This window comes from Sinocyclocheilus rhinocerous, unplaced genomic scaffold, assembly GCF_001515625.1.
Source record: "Sinocyclocheilus rhinocerous isolate Xijiao unplaced genomic scaffold, SAMN03320098_v1.1 scaffold1199, whole genome shotgun sequence".
In the NCBI taxonomy this organism is placed as follows: domain Eukaryota; kingdom Metazoa; phylum Chordata; class Actinopteri; order Cypriniformes; family Cyprinidae; genus Sinocyclocheilus; species Sinocyclocheilus rhinocerous.
In genome coordinates, this window is record NW_015650328.1 from 121,930 (window position 1) to 144,243 (window position 22,314).

Sequence of the window (22,314 nt, forward strand, 5' to 3'; positions counted from 1 at the left end):
AACAAGTAAAAATACAACACACACATGACAACCAATTAAAAACAAACTAAAATATAAAAATCAAAACGAAAAATCAAAAGCTAACCTAAAAAAAAATGAGTTTTTAAGTAAGATTTAAAAATACTTAGGTTCTGTGCATCTCTAATTTGTAGAGGGAGTGCATTCCAAAGCCTAGGAGCGTAGGAAGAGAAAGCCCTGTCACCTACAGAGCGCAACCAAGCTTGTGAGGACCGTAAATGACGGTTGGGTGTATATAAAGTTAAAAGTGCAGACAGATATTGAGGGGCCAGACCATGCAGTGCCTTATATGTGAGCATAAGGATTTTAAAATCAACTACTTTATTTTTATATAGCGCCTTTAAAACAGTTTCTCAAGGTGCTTTACATAATAAAACAAACAAGTAAAAATACAACACACACATGACAACCAATTAAAAACAAACTAAAATATAAAAATCAAAACGAAAAATCAAAAGCTAACCTAAAAAAAAATGAGTTTTTAAGTAAGATTTAAAAATACTTAGGTTCTGTGCATCTCTAATTTGTAGAGGGAGTGCATTCCAAAGCCTAGGAGCGTAGGAAGAGAAAGCCCTGTCACCTACAGAGCGCAACCAAGCTTGTGAGGACCGTAAATGACGGTTGGGTGTATATAAAGTTAAAAGTGCAGACAGATATTGAGGGGCCAGACCATGCAGTGCCTTATATGTGAGCATAAGGATTTTAAAATCAACTCGGAACCTGACCGGGAGAATTGGTGTAATATGCTCATTTTTCCTAGCATCAGTCAGGATCCTAGCAGCTGAGTTTTGCACACATTGCAATTTGTTAAGTGTGATTTTAGGAACCCCAACAAGAAGTGCATTGCAGTAGTCAATGCGAGAAAAAAACAAAGGTATTAATAAGCCTTTCAGTCACAGAGAGACTGTTATATTTAAAAATTAAAAATGAGTATTAAATAAAAATACAATTATTTTATAGTACACTTAAAAAATACAATGCTAATATTTACATTTTAATTTTTTTAATATGCATTTTCAACATTTTCAAAGCTAAAATCAAGCTTTTATTCCTATTGGGTTGCCGGCAAATAAGTATGTGCACTGCCAGTTTTAACGCTGCAAAGTGAAGCACGTCATTGAATGAAATGTTTTGCTCTGAAACCAGCAGTGTGTAGCCTAGATTTATGCTTTCAGTTTGAATGGAAATCTAGTATAACAGTTAGCTGATCTAAAACGGTGATCGTGCATTAACAGCTGTCAACCATGTTGGTATGCAAATGAGCGGTCTGAACTTATTTACCAAGCACATTTTTTATTTTGTTGCACATGCACACTTGTGCACCACTTATGTGCACCCCTGGTTATAAATAAAAACAAAATATAAATGTATTTTTTTTTTGTCATTTAACTTTTTTTTTTTTTGAACCTGTTTCACCCACAAACATAGAATACACAAACACAGACATTACCAAAACTGAACATCCAGAGATGTTTGTGTTTTGTAAACATACATACATACTGGAGGCTGTATGTATGTATGTTTACAAAACATACATAAATATATATTACCATGTGGTAAGTTAGTTAATCAGTTAATAAGTTTTACTGTAGTATTTCTGCATTCTTTTTCTGTGAAATATTTTTTTTTTCAAGGGTACAGACAGAGAATGAGATTTAAATCTGAATGTGTTGAGCTGAAAAGAGCTATTCATGGCCACGGGAGCAGTGAGAATCAATGACATCTCACTTACTGAATAGATGTATTGATAGACCTAGTGTTCAGCAGCAGGCAGAAAGACACATACGCACACATGCACACTTCATTGTTTCTGGGCACCGGATTCCATGATGAGATGTTCATGATTTCCAAGCATAGGCTTGTCTTGCAGCATTGTTCTTGTGTCTCAGCTCTCAGGACATGCTGACAGGACAGAGGCTGTGTCAGTCCAAATCCCACCAGGACTCTGTCCTCTCTGCCCTTAATCAGCAGCGCAAAGACGGACTGCTCTGCGATGTCACCCTGGTCGCCGGGGAGCAGAAATTCCATGCTCACAAGGCAGTTCTGGCAGCCTGCAGTGATTACTTCCGGGTGAGATTTTACATTCTGGAGGTTCCATCTCATGAAACATGATCAGTGAGAGTGTTTCTTTAGGTTTCTATTCTCTGTATAAAGCTACACTTCTGCAGGTGTGTACTAAAAGAACAGTTCTCCCGAAAATATGTATTTTTGCCATCATGTCATTCCATATCTATGGAAGCCCATTTCTGCCACATAGGAAAGAAATTGTGTTTTTCAAATCATAATTATGACATAAAAAGTCATAATAATAATATACAAAAGTCAGAATTATGACATACTAAGCATAAAAAGTTGAAATGATGAGAAATTATTACAATATAAATTATGAAACAAAAAGAGATTATAAGATATAAAGTCATAGTTGTGACATACAAAAAACAATTATGACGAAAAGTTGAAGTTATTAGATAAGGAATGACTTAAAAGTCTCGCATATGTCATAATTATGACTTAGTATCTCTTAATTCCAACTTGTGATGTCATAATTATGACTTTATTTCGGAATTATGATTAACCAAAATATTATGTTTTTCTTAGGTGGCAGAAAAGGACTTCCATGGATATCCATATTTTTGGAACAGAAAGGGAGATGATAGGCAGAATGTTCACACTGTCTTTTTCCATACAATAAAAGTGAATGGGGACAAGTGCTGCTGAGTTCCAAAAATGACAAAAAAGCACCATAAACATACCACAGAAGTAGTCATTCGACTCGAGTGCAAAATTACAAATCTTCTGAAACCATCCAAAGCTTTGTAGGAGAAAAAGTCAGAAATGTAATGTGTACCTGTAAGTTGTTATACACTAAAAATAATGTGTACATATACATTCAAATATGTACCAAAATGTTTTGTGCCAGGTTTGAAATCACTGAAATTATGGGAGCTGTTACAGCATCATTCCCTTTCAATACTTGGAAAAGAGCAGTGTAAACATGCTGTTAAACATCTCCTTTTGTGCTTCACAGAAGTCATGCGAGTTTGGAACAATGTGATGTGCGTAAACGATGACAGGATTTTCCTTTTTAGCAGTGTAATCCTGATTCAAATATGTACAGTTCACATGGAAGGCAAGACGGGAAATGAAAAGTCGGCAGCGGCCTGGAAACCGTATCAGTGAGATTTGATTTTGGTTTGTTCAGAAGATTACAAAGATGAAATACATCCAGCTCTGCAACTGAGAGAAAGATTATCTTCACAGTTCAAAGACCAGAATTAAATAGGGCAGGTATATTTATCTCTATATGTCTCCTGGGTAGCTCTCCACCTCTGTTGGGCTGGAATGATAAGATTTTATCCTTCTGTTTTTGATTTTAGCCCTTGGTTTCTGATGAGGACACGTGCCTTTGTTAGCAGTCGTGGCTTATGTAAAACATGGACTCATCCAAAGCTTCAGTCAATATAGTTACTGTGTACACAAATCAAAGTAAGCTGTTGGCTCAGTTTGACAGCTACCCTTTGATGTAGTATGCCTGCAAGGTTTGTATTATTCCTGATTTCTATTAAGTGGAACGGTTGAAAAGATTTAAATAGGCAGGCATGCATGAGCATGTGTCTGATGCTCTACTGTGAATACCAAAATGATTTGTGTTAGAAAATTAATCCTAAATCATAAGTATTTCACTTTGGCATACAAGTGGTCCTGCATTGTTCGTGCATGAATTATACCTACAGTTTTAGGGCTTGTTAAGGAGAGATGTGTTATTTGAAACACAAAAAGATGGTGAAACAAACCTTATATGAATGGAAGAAAGCACCCAGAACCATCCTAGAAATGTGTCAGCGAGTTCGTACAGTTAAATACCATCTATATCTATCTATCTATCTATCTATCTACACATTTGCTTGAGCTTTTTGTAATTAAAAAAAGAGTATGTCCATATGCAGTATACACACACACACACACACACACACAAGTAGGCTATACAAGTGTATCTTTAACAATTAATTACATCAGCAACAACAATCACATGACACAAGTAAGTTCAGTGACTCAGATGATGATTCAGTAACCACTCTGGCCGATTAACTTCAGTGAGGGATTCACCAGACTGATTAAAACCAGTAATTAATCTTTTTGAATTATTCATAAAAAAAAAAAAAGTCATTTGAGTAATAAGATTAATTTGTTTGTGAATCAGACTACACTGGTAGTGCTGTATGTTGTTTTTGTCTGTTTTGTTCTTGCCGTTGTTTTTGTGGTGCACTGTATAGACATAAAACTTGCATTCACAGCTCATGTGAAATACGATTGCGTGGTACTGAAGATTCACAGTACAGCAATGCTGGAAACACTGATGTGAGGCATTGAATAAATCTGTATTGTCATATGGTTCAAAAGGCATGCGTTGTAAACTAATTAGCTCACAAAGCTGTTGTCTGACCAGCTGCTCTACTTTTCCAAGGTCAGAAGTCAGCCAGTCAGACATGTGACTCAGGACTGGTCATCCTTAATGCCACAATCCCCTTCCAAAAAACCCTATAAGTCTTGCTTATGGGCAGTGGTGTTTCAGTAAGGAGCTCTCTAAGTAGCGTCAACAAACCAACAACCCTCAGCTCTAATGAGTGCTTTTGAAAGTCTGAATGTGAGCTGAGGTCAGGCATTAAAAAAGTGCTGCTCTTAAAATAGATAATAGAAAAACACGGCAGACTTGTACCAGGCACATCAAATGTGATATTACTACTGGGGAAAAACTTTCTGAAGGTGAGGTGACAAAGAAAAGATGATAAACATTTGACATCTATTTTCAGACTGAGCCAAGACCTGCATTAGATGTCTATTGATTCTTTTAAAGGACTAAGCACCGATACTAATTTTAATCCAGAACCAGGCTTTTTTTTCAAACACTGGATGTTCATCATTAGAAGCATTAGGTTTGATCAGTGGTGTTTGGCAGGTGTAATGATGATCCAATGTCCTTTGACTTCCTCTTCTCCATGGGCTCTGATCAATGACCATCCTACACTCGCTCTGTGACAGCAATCAATGCTTTTGATTAGTGTACTCCTGCCAGAGAACACAGCGGGACAGTGCTGGCCTCTTGCTCTCTTTATTTTGTGTGTGTAAAACTAAAGACCGCACTGATTGATGGCCATGGACTCACTTTCATTTTCAGAATGATACTCTTTAGACTTGAATGAAGAGTTTATTGACGTTTTTATTTTAAAATCTATTTACAGGATGCTGTATTACTCTAGTTCTGTGGTGCATCCTGCTTATAAGTTTGTGTGTGTGTATCTTCAGGCCATGTTCAGTCTGTGCATGGTGGAGAGTGAGGCAGATGAGGTAACTCTCCAGGGTGTGACTAGCGTGGGACTGAAGAACGCACTGGACTTCGCCTACACAGGCCAGGTAAATTCAGCATAGCCCACACAGCTACATAGAGCCTGAACATGCAAAACAAACAAAAATTGACTGCCTCAAGCAAAGACAGGTCTCTAGGTTCTGGAAGGATAACAAATAGGAGCAGATAAGTGAAATACTTGTGAATAATCATATTTATTCTAGAGCTTCACAAATGGGCTTATAAACATCTAATTCTGGTTAAATGTTATTATATGTATATATGTCATATATATGTTACTATACATTTGTAAACTGTGAGCTCATTTTATCCAAGAGATATCGTATTAGATTACTTCAAACTGAACTACACAGTGCGGAGTAAATGCCTCATCTGCATCAGAATGTTATGATTGGCCTAGGGATGGACATATCGATACGGAAGTATCGATATATCCATACTGATATCAGTATTGAAAGTATCGATACTCAAATAAAAAATATCAATACTAAAGTTTTTTTTTTACCAGTGATTTTGTTCATTTACCAAGAAATTTAATGCGTACAATATGCACTGATTTGAACGAATAACATATGTTAGCAAAAATTTGTGTAGGACAGAACTATTTTCCTGCTCATTCTGAACACAGAACTAAACAATCAGAGAGAGTGTTCGCTCACTGCTGACACTGCATTCAAACTGGGCTGCTTTTCCCAAAAGTATCAGTTCAGAACAATTCTTATCAGAGGACAGAAAAACATACAATTTTTGAGTTATTTCACAATAAACAAATTGAAATTGTAACCTATAGTTTGTGCAATTACATTTATTTAAATTGAACGTTAGAAGTTCATATTGATCATGTTCTATTCTGTAACTAATGGTAATATAAATAATACACTGTCAGAATAAAGAGGTTGCATTGTATGGGTGCAATTGGCAGTCTCTTATGATAATGAACCATGGTTTTACTATACAGTGACTGTAGTTCAATAGTATTTGTAGATTTGGTTACCACTACAGTAAACATATTTTAACCATGTATAAACAAAATTATTATCTAATAAGTTGTAATTAAGGCGTTTTAAATGTTAAAATGCTTGTCAAATATAATGTTAAATGGGTATAATTACCTATTTTAGTCTTAATAATTAAATAATTTAATAAATGTAATAATTTAAAAGTTCAGTTTATGGGTATCGATATCGACGATACTGGCCTTTGAAAGTATTGGTATCGTATCGAAAGCAAAATAAGTTGTATTGCCCATCCCTAGATTGGCCCAGAGCCATTACATTTTGTATTTCAACGGCTCTGGATTGGCCTAAAGTAGACGTCTTATGTCAGCTCGTTCTGAACTCGTACATGCTCATACCAGTAATCTTGTGCTGCGTTCACACAGAGCATATTACCGGTAATATACTGGTAATGTTACAGCTTCTCATACCGGTAAATTGCCGGAACAAATTTAACTGTATTTTTGAAAAGGTCCTGTTCACACATGAGCTCTTAACAGTAATTTACTGGTAATTTACCAGTAAAGTCTGTATGTGTGAAAGGGGCTATTGATCAGTAGTGGATCAGAAGTGACAGTAAAGACTTTTAAAATGTTATTTCTATTTCAAATAAATGGTGTTCTTTTGAATGTTCTATTTATAAAAACAAAAAATAAATCCTGCACACTATCCACACTTATGTATCAAATGTATCAAAATATACTTTTATATTGAAATAATTTTAAATAATTTTAAATTGAAATACATTTTTAAATATATTCAAGTTGAAAACTTACTTTAAATTGTTATAGTATTTCTCAGTTGAACTGTTTTTACTGAATTTTTGATCAAATAAATGTACCCTTGTGGAGCATAAGAAACTTATTTCAATAACATTTTAAAAAATCTTACCAGCCACAAACATTTGAATGGAAGTGTAACTGAATTGGATAAATTGAAGTGCTCACTATCCTCTCAGTTAAAATAACTAGTAGTCTGCTTTTTTGCTCCTGGATGCATGTGTGCTTTAGTTGCTCCAGCCTGAATTTTTTTTTCTTTTGCATGATTTGAGCTAACCATCTGTGGTGCAGAGAATGTAACATATTTTGTGGCTTATTTTGATTTAGCTCTTAAGCCTCAATGAGAAGAATTATTTTCTTTTCAATGTTTTTGCCTATTTCATCTTTATTAAAATTAAACTGCATTTGTATGATCATATAATGCACTCTGTACATTAATAATAGTTATTTTAATGGCTTTGCAATCTAATGATCATGAAGTATTTAATATATTTAATATAGTAGTCTGCTATACACATTATTATAGAGCTGGCTTAAAATGCAACACTTAGCCTACTTTTAGAAAATATTTAACACAGGGTCACTTTCTCTTCATCAAGGGGTCATTGGCCTGAAAAAGGCAGAAGACCCCTGATTGCAAGATTGTGTTTTTTTAGGATAGTCTTACTTCGGTCCTTTGTCTGTAGATCATGCTGGAGCCAGGAGTGATACAAGATGTCCTGTCTGCTGGAAGCCACCTTCAGCTGCTGGAACTGCTCAGCCTCTGTTCCCACTATCTCATACAGGTGTGTTTATGAGTAATTTCTGCCCATGTCAGCAGGTACTACATATAATTTCACTGTGTAATCAGATCTTTCTTTTACACCATCATTGTGTTTGTGTTAGATTTTGTTTCTATAAAAGAGCTACTGTATTCCTGCTTCCTGTTCATTTATTAAAGGAATAGCTCTGAAAAAATCTGTCATCATTCATTCACTCTCATGTCATCACCCTCATGCTCTTTTCCATTTGATTACAATGAATGTGTTTATTTGGAGCTTTCAAGCTTCAAAATGACACAAATAACAATAGAATTATCATTAGAGTATATATCATAAGAATATATGATGTTATATTCTCCTGAAGCTTTTGTGTGAAAAATCTTAGTCAGTATTCCTTAATGATTTTGAGCTGATTCTGCAGAATTCCATAGGCTTTCCCCATAAATTAGCCCAGAAAATGTGAAAAAGATCTGCAGCCTTTTCATGGCTCACCACTGCATTTAAAATGTGCTTGTTAATAATTTTAACCAGTAGATGGCAGTCAGTCTCTGTGTGAAGCATTTTTCCTAATCATGAGTCTGTGGAACATCCTGACTGGATTTCTCTCTCCATTGTTTTCTTTTACTTAGAATTTTCAAGGCTACGGTTATGGATATTGTGGACTTTGATGAAATTCAGCTCTCTTAAGCTTCCATCAATCATTTATTTTAACTGTATTATTTACTGTATTACAATATTTAACAACTGTATGTGTGCATTCATGGTGATATCTTATTGTTTGCATTTGTGTGCTCGAGTCAGGGCATGTAAGATTTCATTTTAGACTGTAATGGTCAACTAGTTTGTTCATAGACTTTAGCATGAATAAAACACCCCTTCTGACTGTGAATCTGTCTGTATTTATATCTGTGCCTGAAGGAGCTGAACAGTTTTAACTACCTGGACCTATACAGGCTGGCAGACCTCTTCCACTTACCGGCCCTAGAGGAAGCAGTGGTGGGCTTTCTGGTGGATCACCTCTCTGAGCTGCAGAGGAACAGACAAGAGGAAGTGCTGCTTCTACCTTATCGGCTCCTCAGGGAAGTGCTAAAAAGCGACCGCCTAACCTCCCTTAGTGAAGAGGAGATATGCCAGGTGTGTGGGCCGCAAATTCACAGACTTTAACTCTTCAAAACAGTTATGAAATATTTAAGTTTCTACATCATGTGTAGTTCACTAATGTGAACCTCTTTGTACTGACAGTCGGATGTTCATCCACTGAAGCTCAGGATACTCTTTGGAACATCTTTAACAATGCTAAACAATGTGATCATTAGGTTTTAGACAAACTCGTGGAGCTCTCAGTGCTGCTGTCATTAAACCAAAACAAGGACAATCCATTTTGTAATGGACCCTTTTCACAGACAGTTATGATGCGTTTCCACAGTCATTAACATCGTAAATCTATTTTTTTATATGATAATTTTTAAATCTTTATGTTATATTACCTTGGCTTTAAATTACAGAACACTAGTTATATAAAATTATATTTGTTGTAGTTTCCGTTCACCGCTGTAGAAGTTTACCCAACTATGACAACTTTCACTTCTGAGAACCCTGGAAATTTGAAAAGGGTCCATTAAAGTACAATTTTTAGATCAAGTTTTCACTATAATTTGTAATATATTATAATTTCATACTATATAATAATGTATAATTTAATAATGAACAATTTTGTATTGAATCAGAAAAGAACGTCTCAGACTTTTGGACCCTGTGACATTCTCTATAATGGCTGCCAAACACATAGCGTCGTTTAGTCAATCTGAATGCTTAAAGGGTTAGTTCACCCAAAAATAAAAATTAGCCCATGAATTACTCACCCTCAAGGCATCCTAGGTGTATATGACTTTCTTCTTCAGTAGAACTCCAGTCGGAGTTATATTAAAAATGGTCTTTGATCTTCTAAGCTGTTTAATTGTAGTCAGCGGGTGTTGCAGTTCATCATTCCAAAAGAAGTGAAATAAAGCGCATCCATCCATGATAAAAAGTGCGCAAGATTGTGTTTTTTTAGGATAGTCTTACTTCGGTCCTTTGTCTGTAGATCATGCTGGAGCCAGGAGTGATACAAGATGTCCTGTCTGCTGGAAGCCACCTTCAGCTGCTGGAACTGCTCAGCCTCTGTTCCCACTATCTCATACAGGTGTGTTTATGAGTAATTTCTGCCCATGTCAGCAGGTACTACATATAATTTCACTGTGTAATCAGATCTTTCTTTTACACCATCATTGTGTTTGTGTTAGATTTTGTTTCTATAAAAGAGCTACTGTATTCCTGCTTCCTGTTCATTTATTAAAGGAATAGCTCTGAAAAAATCTGTCATCATTCATTCACTCTCATGTCATCACCCTCATGCTCTTTTCCATTTGATTACAATGAATGTGTTTATTTGGAGCTTTCAAGCTTCAAAATGACACAAATAACAATAGAATTATCATTAGAGTATATATCATAAGAATATATGATGTTATATTCTCCTGAAGCTTTTGTGTGAAAAATCTTAGTCAGTATTCCTTAATGATTTTGAGCTGATTCTGCAGAATTCCATAGGCTTTCCCCATAAATTAGCCCAGAAAATGTGAAAAAGATCTGCAGCCTTTTCATGGCTCACCACTGCATTTAAAATGTGCTTGTTAATAATTTTAACCAGTAGATGGCAGTCAGTCTCTGTGTCAAGCACTTTTCGTCATCATGTGTCTGTGGAACATCCTGATAGGATTTATCTCTCTGTTGTTCTTTCTTTTACTTATAATTTTCCAGGCTACATTTTTGGATATTGTGGACTTTGATGAGATTCAGCTCTGTTGAGCTTCTAATAATCATTTATTATAACTGTAATATATACTGTATTACAACTGTATGTGTGCATTTGTGGTGATATCTTATTTTTATGTTTGTGTGCTTGAATCAGGGCATGTAAGATTTTATTTTAGACTGTAATGCTCAACTAGTTTGTGTTCATAGAGTTAAGCATGAATAAAACCTCTGACCCCCTCTGACTGTGGATCTGTCTGTATTTATATCTGTGCCTGTAGGAGCTGAACAGTTTTAACTACCTGGACCTATACAGGCTGGCAGACCTCTTCCACTTACCGGCCCTAGAGGAAGCAGTGGTGGGCTTTCTGGTGGATCACCTCTCTGAGCTGCAGAGGAACAGACAAGAGGAAGTGCTGCTTCTACCTTATCGGCTCCTCAGGGAAGTGCTAAAAAGCGACCGCCTAACCTCCCTTAGTGGAATCGATGCGTTTTTGTAAGAAAAATAACCATATTTAAAATGTAAAAATCTATTTAATCTAGTTTGCGCTCACTGTTGTAAACGGAAGCAGCTCCAGGCGGATGATGTAGGACATCGGCGTTGTGCATGCGCCACTCAGAAGTGACGAACGTGGAAGTGCAGCGGAGAGATCAAAACAAAACGACGGTCACGAATTGGAAGTACATAACGAAGATTTGTAAAGAAGAATGTCGGAGGATTTTGATATAAGCCAAGAGGAGACTGGTTTTCCTTTGCTAAAGTAAGGAAACTTTGCTTCCTTTGCTCCTGTTAACAAACGTTGGTTTTCACGAGACTCACCGGCGCATGCGCAACGCCGACATCTTACGTCATCCTCCCGGAGCTGCTTCCGTGTACAACTGTTGGCGCAAGCTAGATTAAAGTGATTATTACGTTTTGAATATGGATATTTTTCTTACAAAAACGCATCGATTCGCTACAGGAGGCCTTTGTTCACCCCCCGGAGCCGTGTGAGGCACTTTTTATTATGGATGGATGCGCTTTATTTCACTTTTTTTGGACTGATGAACTGCAACACCCACTGACTGCCATTAAACAGCTTGGAAGATCAAAGACAATTTTTAATATAACTCCGGTTGGAATCATCTGAAGGAAGGAAGTCATATACGCCTAGGATGGCTTGAGGGTGAGTAAATAATGGGCTAATTTTCATTTTTGGGTGAACTATCCCTTTAAGGTCATATTGACAAACACAAACACAAACTCCACCTGTTTAATTTATGGTGTAAGAATGAGAAAAAAATGTGTGCAGACAATGTGTCTGTGTGTATGTACACACGGGCGGAGGCTGTAGTCTGGGGGGGGGGCTGTGGTGTGACTATTCATTTGCACCAATCAGGCATCCCCACCACACCCCCCACCCAGCCTCTCTCTGATTAGGCCCACCGCGGCACCATCAGCGCCTCAATCCCCCAGCTGTCACTCCGGCCGCCCTACTGATTGAAAACAATCAGGCCTCTGATGGCACAATTACCCTGACCCTTTAACCAGTCGCTGCTACCATAATCAGGCCCTGATTAGGCTGCTTTGGGCCTCCTTCACTTTGCAGAGAAGGTTAATTTGGGCATCAGACGGAAGCGTGATGGGCACAGGGGCTGGTGCTGCCGTCCGCTGGTCCGAACGTGCACCCACCAATACTACCCTCGATATAGTTTGGCTGTCAATCATCGTCATGCAGAGTTCTCTGTGTCTCACACTCTGGAAATCACATTTTCTTCCTCTTTGTTATTTATTTTTTTTGTTCTTTTTTCTTCTCTCGCACTCACTCTCTGTCTGTCTTTCTCCGTGCGGGAGTGGGTGGGGGAGTTCATTTATTTTCTGCCCCGAGGAAGTTCTCTGATCCAGTGTGACCTTCACAGTCAACAGACGCTGCCTCGCTCACACCTCACTCTCTCTCTCTCTCTCTCCCTCCCTCTCTCATTTTCCACTCTCACTCATTCTCTTTCTTCTTCCTCGCTTTCTTCTTCTCTTCTGTTGGCTGTGAAAAGGAAGAAGGAGGGTTGAAAAAAACAACTAAAATTCAGAGAAAGGAAGAAAGCGAAACAGAACCTCAATAGAGCGTTACATGATTAATGACGCCGAACAGGAATGGACGGTTTTGCTGAAACCTCTGCACACTTAAATTTAACTGTGTATTTATTTAGGAATGCACACTATTAAGGTACCAACGGTTATCGTCGAGATTACAGACTTTTTAATTTATCAGAATTGTATACCATTGTGTCAATCTTATACTTTACCATACTCAATATATATTGGCCGATATTAGATCTTTAATTGTGCATTCAATTATCACTTCAATTGCTCACTTCAAGTTAATCAATGTTTAAAAACATTAAGAATTAAATAGTCTATTATCCATAATAATACATGAATATCTGTTTTTCTTACTGCACATTATAATGTTTTGATGCCTAAATTCACAAATAGCATTTAAAATAATTTTTATCTCTAATTTGTTTAGACAGTATTGTATAGAATTTTATGTCAGCAATTTATTGCTTATAAGCCGTATTGATCAAATGAATAAGTGACAGTAAAGGCACTAGTATTGCAAAAGAATTCTATTGCTTAAATGCTGTTCTTTTGAACTTTCTATTCATCATAGAATCCTGAAAGAAATGTATCACCGTTTCCACATAAATATTAAGCAGTATGATTGTTTTCACTGATAATAAGAAGAAACACTGATAATAAGAAGAAATGTTTCTCCAGCACCAAATCAGCATATTAGAATGATTTCTGAAGGATCATGTGACACTGAAAGACTAGAGTAATGACTGCTGAAAATTAAGCTTTGCCATCACAGGAATAAATTACATTTTAAAATATATGAACATAGAAAACAGCTACTTTAAATTGTAATAATATTGCACAATATTTCCCTTTTTACTGTATTTTTGGCCAAATAAATATAGCATTGGTGAGTGTAAGTGACTTCTTTCTTGAAAACACATACAGTATATGCTAGGGTTGGGTGTTGTTTGAATTTTATCAGTTCCGATTCCGATTCTTATGGATTCCCAGTTTCGACTCCAATGTGGTTAAAAAAATGCAGTCAAACATTTAGATATCAAACATATTTATTCTGTCTCTATTTGCAATACATTTAGTTGCAGCTGAATACCATGAACAAAAATCAACAGGCTACGTAAAAACTGGACTTGATTAAGAGCTGTTTGTGTGCAAAATAGAGGTGCACAATTCTGGATAAATTTAGACTTTTTTTATTGGAGGTTGTGGTTCTCTTACGATTCTGAAGAAAATCACAACAAAATCAACGTAATTTATGAATGAATGATTCAATGACTCACTCAGGATTTACTTATTTCATTACTGGATGAATCTGTGTTTTTTAATGAATCTCTTGAATGAATGATTCGAAGACAAATATATTTTAACAGCCCCTTTTCTATGCCCACTGACATAACAACGTAATCGCTAAATCTTTATTTGAAGCGTCAAATTACTTTCAAAAGGTGATTTTATTATTCATTTTTATTTTAATTTTAATCGCTACAGAATGTTTTCTGTACATCAGAACTTTTCAAATTTTTAGCTCAGTACTTCTGTGATTATTTTAATGTTTGTTACACAGAAATAATGATACTGCGTGGTTGAAAAGACAGTTTGTGAAGCTTTTTCATACATACAGTGGGTACGGAAAGTATTCAGACCCCCTTAAATTTTTCACTCTTTGTTATATTGCAGCCATTTGCTAAAATCATTTAAGTTAATTTTTTTTTCCTCATTAATGTACACACAGCACCCCATATTGACAGAAAAACACAGAATTGTTGACATTTTTGCAAATTTATTAAAAAAGAAAAACTGAAAAATGCTCAGTATTTAGTAGAAGCACCCTTTTGATCTAATACAGCCATGAGTCTTTTTGGGAAAGATGCAACAAGTTATTCACACCTGGATTTGGGGATCCTCCGCCATTCCTCCTTGCAGATCCTCTCCAGTTCTGTCAGGTGGGATGGTAAACGTTGGTGGACAGCCATTTTTAGGTCTCTCCAGAGATGCTCAATTGAGTTTAAGTCAGGGCTCTGGCTGGGCCATCCAAGAACAGTCACAGAGTTGTTGTGAAGCCACTCCTTCGTTATTTTAGCTGTGTGCTTAGGGTCATTGTCTTGTTGGAAGGTAAACCTTAGTTCCAGTCTGAGGTCCTGAGCACTCTGGAGAAGGTTTTCGTCCAGGATATCCCTGTACTTGGCCGCATTCATCTTTCCCTCGATTGCAACCAGTCGTCCTGTCAATATGGGGTGCTGTGTGTACATTAATGAGGAAAAAAAATTAACTTAAATGATTTTAGCAAATGGCTGCAATATAACAAAGAGGGAAAAATTTAAGGGGGTCTGAATACTTTCCGTACCCACTGTATACATGACAGCTGCTCTCTTTAGGACAGCTGCAGCGCGGACGCAGATTTGAATGTTAAAATCACACAGGGATGAACAGAGATGATCACACCATTGTGATCGCACACGTCAAAGGTTTAAACGGCTGAATCATTTTCATTTAGGAATAAGATCCCATTCTGGAATTGGAATAGATTTTCGATTCCCAACCCTAATATATGCTTACACAAAATATAAGATACACAAAATATGCTTGTTACTGCATTATTGTAGTTTCTGAAGATTATAATGCGACTTATTTTAATGTGCTACTATAAATATTCAAAAATATTACTCTAATGGTTGCTGGTATAATATAATTAATTATACATTATAGTTTTGTGTTACCAGAAATTTTGGAAAGACATATTTTTAGTGTTATGTCAGCTAAATGATTGACAACAAAGTAAAAACATTATGATCCTTAAAAGGACTGCATTTGTTTGCGAAAAATTAAATATGGCATCTACCCTGATTAAGGTCAAGGGTTTTGCATATGCCTTTAACATACAAACTGCTTTTAACGTTGAATAGAAATGAAATATTAATTCACATTGGGCAAATGCTCAAAAACAAACAAACAAACAAACAAACAAAAAAATAAGACAAGAATAAATATAAGTATTGAACAAGAATAAGTATTGTAGAACTTCTGTGGTCAGTGCAACTGTGTATTTTTCAAAGAGAGAGATATAAAGAAAGAAGAGGGGAGGAAAGAACAGGAGGCAGAGGCTCATTGGTATTCAAAGTGGCTTTGCATTCACCTGCCAGGAACAGCAACCCCCTACCCACACTACCCTCAACAGATGGTCGCCAAACACACACATGTATATTCACACTCTCACTCACCACTGCTTGTGCAATCTCTGCGTATACACACACCTGTCACAAATAAATGCACACACCCATGCACTGGAATATGCTAAAGAAATAAATGTTTGCTCTGACAAAGTTTTGAATATATATATATATATATATAATAAATTCTGGTTAATTAATTGTATAGCTTGAATTTTTTAAAATAATTAAAATATATGCTTTTCTTTCTTTTGTGAATCCCTCTCTGTCGTAGAATCAGTGGTTAGCGCGCAGTCCCATGTTGCAGAGGAGGGTGTACCATGTGATGGCGGCAGTAAAAAGGCAGCTGTATGTGCTGGGGGGGAACGATCTGGACTACAACAATGACCGCATCCTGGTTAGACACATTGACTCTTATGACATAGACATGGACCAGTGGACACGCTGCACCTTCAGTCTTCTCACAGGTCACTAAACACTCACACACAGACACTCACACACACACACACGTTTACTTAGCTATCTAAATGGGGACATTCCATAGGCGTAATGGTTTTTATACTGTACAAACTGTATATTCTATCACCCTACACCTAAACCTACCCCTCACAGAAAACTTTCTGCATTTTTACAATTTAAAAAATACTTTGTTTACTTTATTTTTATACTAGTTTTACAAATGAGGATGTCCCCAAAGGGAGGTTTTTGGAGATTTTGTCAGGTTTAGCTCACTTTTGGGTACAAATTTGTCCCCAAAATATGGTTAAGTAGGTACACACACACACACACACACAAACTTCAACCAAGTAATAGATATGATTATTCAACTATTCTTGCAGAACACTGTTCACTTTCTCTTTAAAAGGTAGCAATTCTATATATTCTGTATTTGTTTTGAACCACTATATTGTATTCCTGCTACTGAACAGAAGTACTAAAGTGGTACCATGGTACAGTGATGGTTTCAGATAGATAATATGGTACTGAATGATTTATATACTCTGGTATTTACATGGTACTTTAAATAAATAGTTCACCCAAAAATGAAAATTTGCTGAAATCAAATCCAGGATGTAGGTGATGTTTGTTTCTTTGTTGGAACAGATTTGGAGAAATTTAGCATTACATCACTTGCTCATCAGTGGATCCTCTGCATTGAATGGGTGCTGTCAGAATGAGACTGAAAACAGCTGATCATCACAATAATCTGCAAGTAATTGACACGACTCTAGTCTGTCAATTAATGTCTTGTGAAGCGAAAGGCGTTTTTATCTTCAAACTGTTGCTTCAGGCTAAAATGCTAGTCCTTAATCTATTATATTTCTTTCTCCAGTCATCAAGCATTGCTTACAAGTGAAAATGTTCTAAACATTTGAAAAACAAAGTAAATATGTCAGGGGATTTTGATGTGAGAGGACAACAGGGGATGGACTTTCACTGGAGAAAGCATTATTATGAATTTTGGCCAGAAGCGACAGTTTAAAGTTAGAAATGCCTTAATGATGGATTTGTTTCTTACAAACATGAATTTTTCGCTTTACAAGACATTAATTGATGGACTGGAGTCATGTGAATTATTTGAGGATTATTGTGATGCTTTTATCAGCTGTTTGGACTCTCATTCTGACGGCACCCATTCACTGCATAGGTTCTTCTATCTGTGAGCAAGTGATGTAATGCTAAATTTCTCTAAATCTGCTGTCAGAATCTCTACAAACTCATCCACATCTTGGATGGCCTGAGGGTGAGTACATGTTCAACAAATTTTCATTTTTGGGTGAACTATTCCTTTAATGGTAGCACATTGTATACCATGTAGATCCCTAATTGTGCAATTTATATTTTTATACATTTTCATTGTGCAGCATGTTACCTTTTAAAGGGATAGTTCACCCCAAAATTTAAATTTGGTCATTAATTACTCACCCTCATGTCGTTTCAAACCCGTAAGACCTTCGTTCATCTTCGGAACACAAATTAAGATATTTTTGATGGAATCTGAGAGCTGTCTGACCCACCCATAGACAGCAACGCAACTGAAATGTTCCCAAGTCCAGAAACTTAGCAAGGAGATCTGTAAAATAATCCATGTGACATCAGTGGTTCATCCGCAATTATACGAAACTACGAGAATACTTTTTGTGCGCAAAAGAAAAATAAATAATGACTTTATTCAACAATTCATCTCCGCAGCATCACCCTATAGCGCCATTTTGGAGAATATCCGCTGGACGTAAACAGCGTATGCTGTTCTGTGTCAGCTGCGTCACGCCGGATCTGTTTCCTACGTTGTTGTGATTTGATCAGATGCAGAGGAGACGAATTGTTGAATAAAGTTTGGGTTTAGAAATGACATGAGGGTGAGTAATTAATGACAGAATTTTCATTTTTGGGTCAACTAACCCTTTAAACTTTTATTCTTCAATAACTACTGACATTTAATAGGAATGTGTGCAAGAAGTTTTTAGAAGCACAGACATTGGAGACAAATTACAGTCATCCAAAAAACACTGCAAAGATTCATACTTTTCAGGCAAAATGAAAGACAAAGTGGCTTTTCACTTCTCCACTGTTCCTGAAAGGGTTAATAGACCATGGTAATATTCTTTACATTATCCTCATAGGCCAAAATGAGGCAGGAGTGTCCGTCCATGATGACAGAATCTATGTGGTTGGTGGATATTCGATTTGGACAAATGAACCACTTGCCTGCATTCAGGTGAGTTGACTTGAGTGGTGCATATGTTTGAATGACATGTTGGATAATTAGTGTTGAGATGCCATCATTTGTCTGTTTGGCAGGTGCTAGATGTGAGCACCAAGGGGAAAGAGGAGGTTTTTTATGGGCCGACGCTCCCATTCGCTTCGAATGGAGTGGCGACGTGTTTCTTGCCTGCGCCATACTTCACCTGCCCCAACCTGCAGACCCTACAAGTGCCACATCACAGGATAGGAGCTCTCTAACCTCTCCGCTCTTAACTCATTGAGGACATTCCCCCAAACACACTATGAACCAATGAAATCATGCAAGAGCCTATTGTACTTCCACATATTGTGACTGGTGGATGAAATCATCTTTGATCATACGTTGATCTCATAGAGCCAGTGTTCTGATGGATGTGGAAACCTTCGAAAAGAAGTTGAGTTTTTTTATTGTCAAACTTCACTGACGTTCATGCATTTCTGAACTGGCTGTGCTGTGGTGCTGCATCGTGCTAGTACAGTTTAACAAGCAATGTGTAAATCTGTCAGAATGATTAAGAGCCACTTTATGGCCCAGTCCCAAATGGTGCACTTGATATGAGCCTGCAGTCCGTCAAGTCCACAGGATTGCAGGTTGTCCCATTTATCATTTTAACATAAAAAGGGTGTTCATACCTCACAGTGAACTTTTACTCAGCAATCCATGCAGAATTAAATCAAAGGAAATACACAAGAGCAGCATTTGGGACAGGGCTGAAGTGTTAAGCACCTGTTTTCATAGATTCTTAGGACTCCATCCACTCTCCATTCTGACTTTAATGTTCTGCCGCTTTTATCCACACATCAGTTGAAGTTCCTTTTCATTCCATGTCATTTCTCAGCCTGTGACAAACAGTACTTTTTATCAAAACTCAGGATGAAGACCGTACAATTGTTTACTGAACGTGTATGACCACAGCTGATGATAAATGCACACACAGCATCTTAACAATCTGCGTCAATGGCGGCATCTTGACTGTTCTCCATCCTACCACCAGAAACCCATTCCATAAGAAAACATGTAAGAGCACACTTTTTTACATAATGTCTCTAATAAATACAACATTTATGCAGTTGTACAATAATGATTGACATTTGTGAGTTCTTGAATCATTGATTCACTGGATACAAACAAAAGACGAGCAGCAGCTTTATTCCCAAACCTATTTTTTCAGGGTTTTCAATCTACCAGTGAATTTTTGAAAGTTTTCCAGTCATATGTGATTACTGGGTAAGGATGTTTGAAATGATTTTGTTTCAGACTGATAGAATGAGTCATTCAGAAGGATTTGTGTACCAATTTGACCAATTTATTGAGTTATGGGCAAGTTTCACTCTACACAAGCAATACTACATATATTTCTACATAGTTTAAAAAAAAATAATATATATATATATATAGTATACATATATTATAATATATTGTATACATGTATTACATATATTCTATATGACTATAATATTTTTCAATCTGCTTTATAATCTAAATTATTTCCCTTTTTTGTCAAATTTTCAAAATTATGGCTTTTCTATTTTATAGACTAGAATTTTAACAATTTTCATGACATTCCAGACCGGATATTTTCATTTTTTCTCCATGAATGTGGGAACCAGTAAGCAGGTAAAACAATCTCACAGACTCAGTGAGAAACTTGATAAAATGTGGCAAGGGAGATCAAATGTAGGTCCTACTAATTTTGTTCAATATTAACAAGTAACGAAAAAAGCTGGTTTTATAGGCCATGAAGAGCAAGGCAGCTCACTGAATTTAGGATCTAAGCTAATATGTCACCATATTATAACAATTACTCTATTAGGGGTGGTAACGTACCTCATCACTGTTAAACCGTATAAAACAGTTACTCTGATTAGCTCAGCGAATGAAAGATCGACGTGACGGATCTACGCGGCGACTGAGGTGAGAGACAGCGCGGCTCATTTGATGGCTCTGCTCTAATGAAGTGTGATCGATGCCTGTGCCACACGGGGCGAGGTGCGAGCGGCACGGCTGCAAGAGAAGACCGGGAGCTGAGATGGAAATGGAAGGAATGATTGGGATGGAGGAGAGGGGGAAAAAGAAGGGTAGGAGGTAGAGAGTGATGAGAGGCTCTAGGCAATTTGTGCCCAGAATTGCATGGAGATTGCAAACAGTATGAATAGTTAAAGGAAAGGTTTGGTGTGGAGGTAATTGAGGGAGCCATAGGTGTCATATTTGTTGTTTCATGACTGATTTTGATTGCTAGTCTGTGCAGTTGTCATAAAAGTGTTGCTTGATAGCAGTAGACCATATGACAATTTATTGTAGGTAGCCTCTTTCCAGATGTGATGGGTAAAAATATCGATTTTCCGATTAATCGCTATCTTTTGAGCTATCTCTGTGTTTTAAATATGAAAACCGCCAGTAGGTGTCGTCAAGTCACTACTGTGAGTCATGAATCATTTAATTCGTTCAAAAGGACTGCTTCATTTCATTCAGGAACCTCCAAGTGACCGACTGGATCATTTAATCATTTTCTCAACCAATTTGTTCAAACACGGATTTGTTCACAAACTAAATCCCAGCTAACAATTTTTGGTTCCCAGAACGTTAATCTAACGTTCCCGTAACGTTATTATAACGTTCCCCTAACGGTAGTTTTTGGTTCCCAGAACGTTATTCTAACATTCTCCTAACGTTAATCTAACGTTCCCATAACATTAGGCTATTATAACGTTCCCCTAACCTCTTTGATCACCCCGCTGTCAGAAATCATCCAGCACACTCGTGACCCAGTATAGTAGCGGCATCAGTATTATAAAAACCACATCTTGTTTTTATCTATTGTTTAAGTAATAATCTGAGCACCATCAACCATCCTGCGACGTTTTCATTGGAAAGATAATTTTACAGGGTTATAAAAATAACCTGAGAATAACCATAAGGGAACATTCTGTATAAGTTATTTTTAGATTATTTAAAATAACCACCCTGCAACGTTCTGGGAACGTTTTTTTATGGTTGCAAAAAAATAACCTAAAAAGAATGTTCCCCTAACGTTAGTATATGGTTCCCAAAAAAATAACCAAACGGGAACCAAAAACTAACGTTAGGGGAAGGTTCTGTGTTTGCTGGGATACCACTGTGTTTGCCCGAAGATGCCTTCTGCTATGGATTTGTTTTGAGCTATTTTCATTGGCGAAACAGAGCAAAAAGACAATTGTGTTTAAAATGTGAGTCATTTAAAGGCACAATATGTAAGATTTTTTAAAATTAAAATATCAAAAAACCACTAGAATAGTGTTATATATTTTGCTGACTTGTGTATTCACATTATCCCAAATGTTTCGAAGAATGTTTAAATCCAGAGAAATAAGCAATTTTAACTAGTCCATAGTGTCATTGTGTCGCCTGCCAATGATGTCATACACCCTCGATTAACGAAGGGATCTGTCACTATAAAAGGCAGAACGCTGCTTACAGAGGGTCCGTCTCGTTTGGCCCAGAGCCATAGAAAGAGAGAGTTGCGTCAACGGAAGTCCAAAACGCTCGATCGTTACGTGATTCACGTAGACCTCAAATAGTTCCAGGAAGTTCATAGCGGGCAATTGAAATACATTGAGTTGGAGAGACAGAACTGTGG

The 22,314-nt window shown here is 36.8% G+C and overlaps 1 protein-coding gene across 1 annotated transcript in view; it reads left to right on the plus strand.

Moving 5' to 3' along the window:
* The window catches only part of LOC107711722 (kelch-like protein 32), a 24,560-nt gene extending 4,840 nt beyond the window's left edge, over nt 1–19,720 (plus strand). The window contains exons 4-12 of the mRNA XM_016516755.1: nt 1,908–2,088; nt 5,323–5,430; nt 7,844–7,942; nt 8,837–9,056; nt 10,869–10,873; nt 10,993–11,157; nt 16,227–16,419; nt 18,577–18,671; nt 18,755–19,720. Coding sequence (XP_016372241.1) covers nt 1,908–2,088; nt 5,323–5,430; nt 7,844–7,942; nt 8,837–9,056; nt 10,869–10,873; nt 10,993–11,157; nt 16,227–16,419; nt 18,577–18,671; nt 18,755–18,916 — 1,228 coding nt within the window. The 3' untranslated portion in view covers nt 18,917–19,720. The remainder of the gene's footprint in view (nt 1–1,907; nt 2,089–5,322; nt 5,431–7,843; nt 7,943–8,836; nt 9,057–10,868; nt 10,874–10,992; nt 11,158–16,226; nt 16,420–18,576; nt 18,672–18,754) is intronic.
* Nucleotides 19,721–22,314: the final 2,594 nt, after the last annotated feature.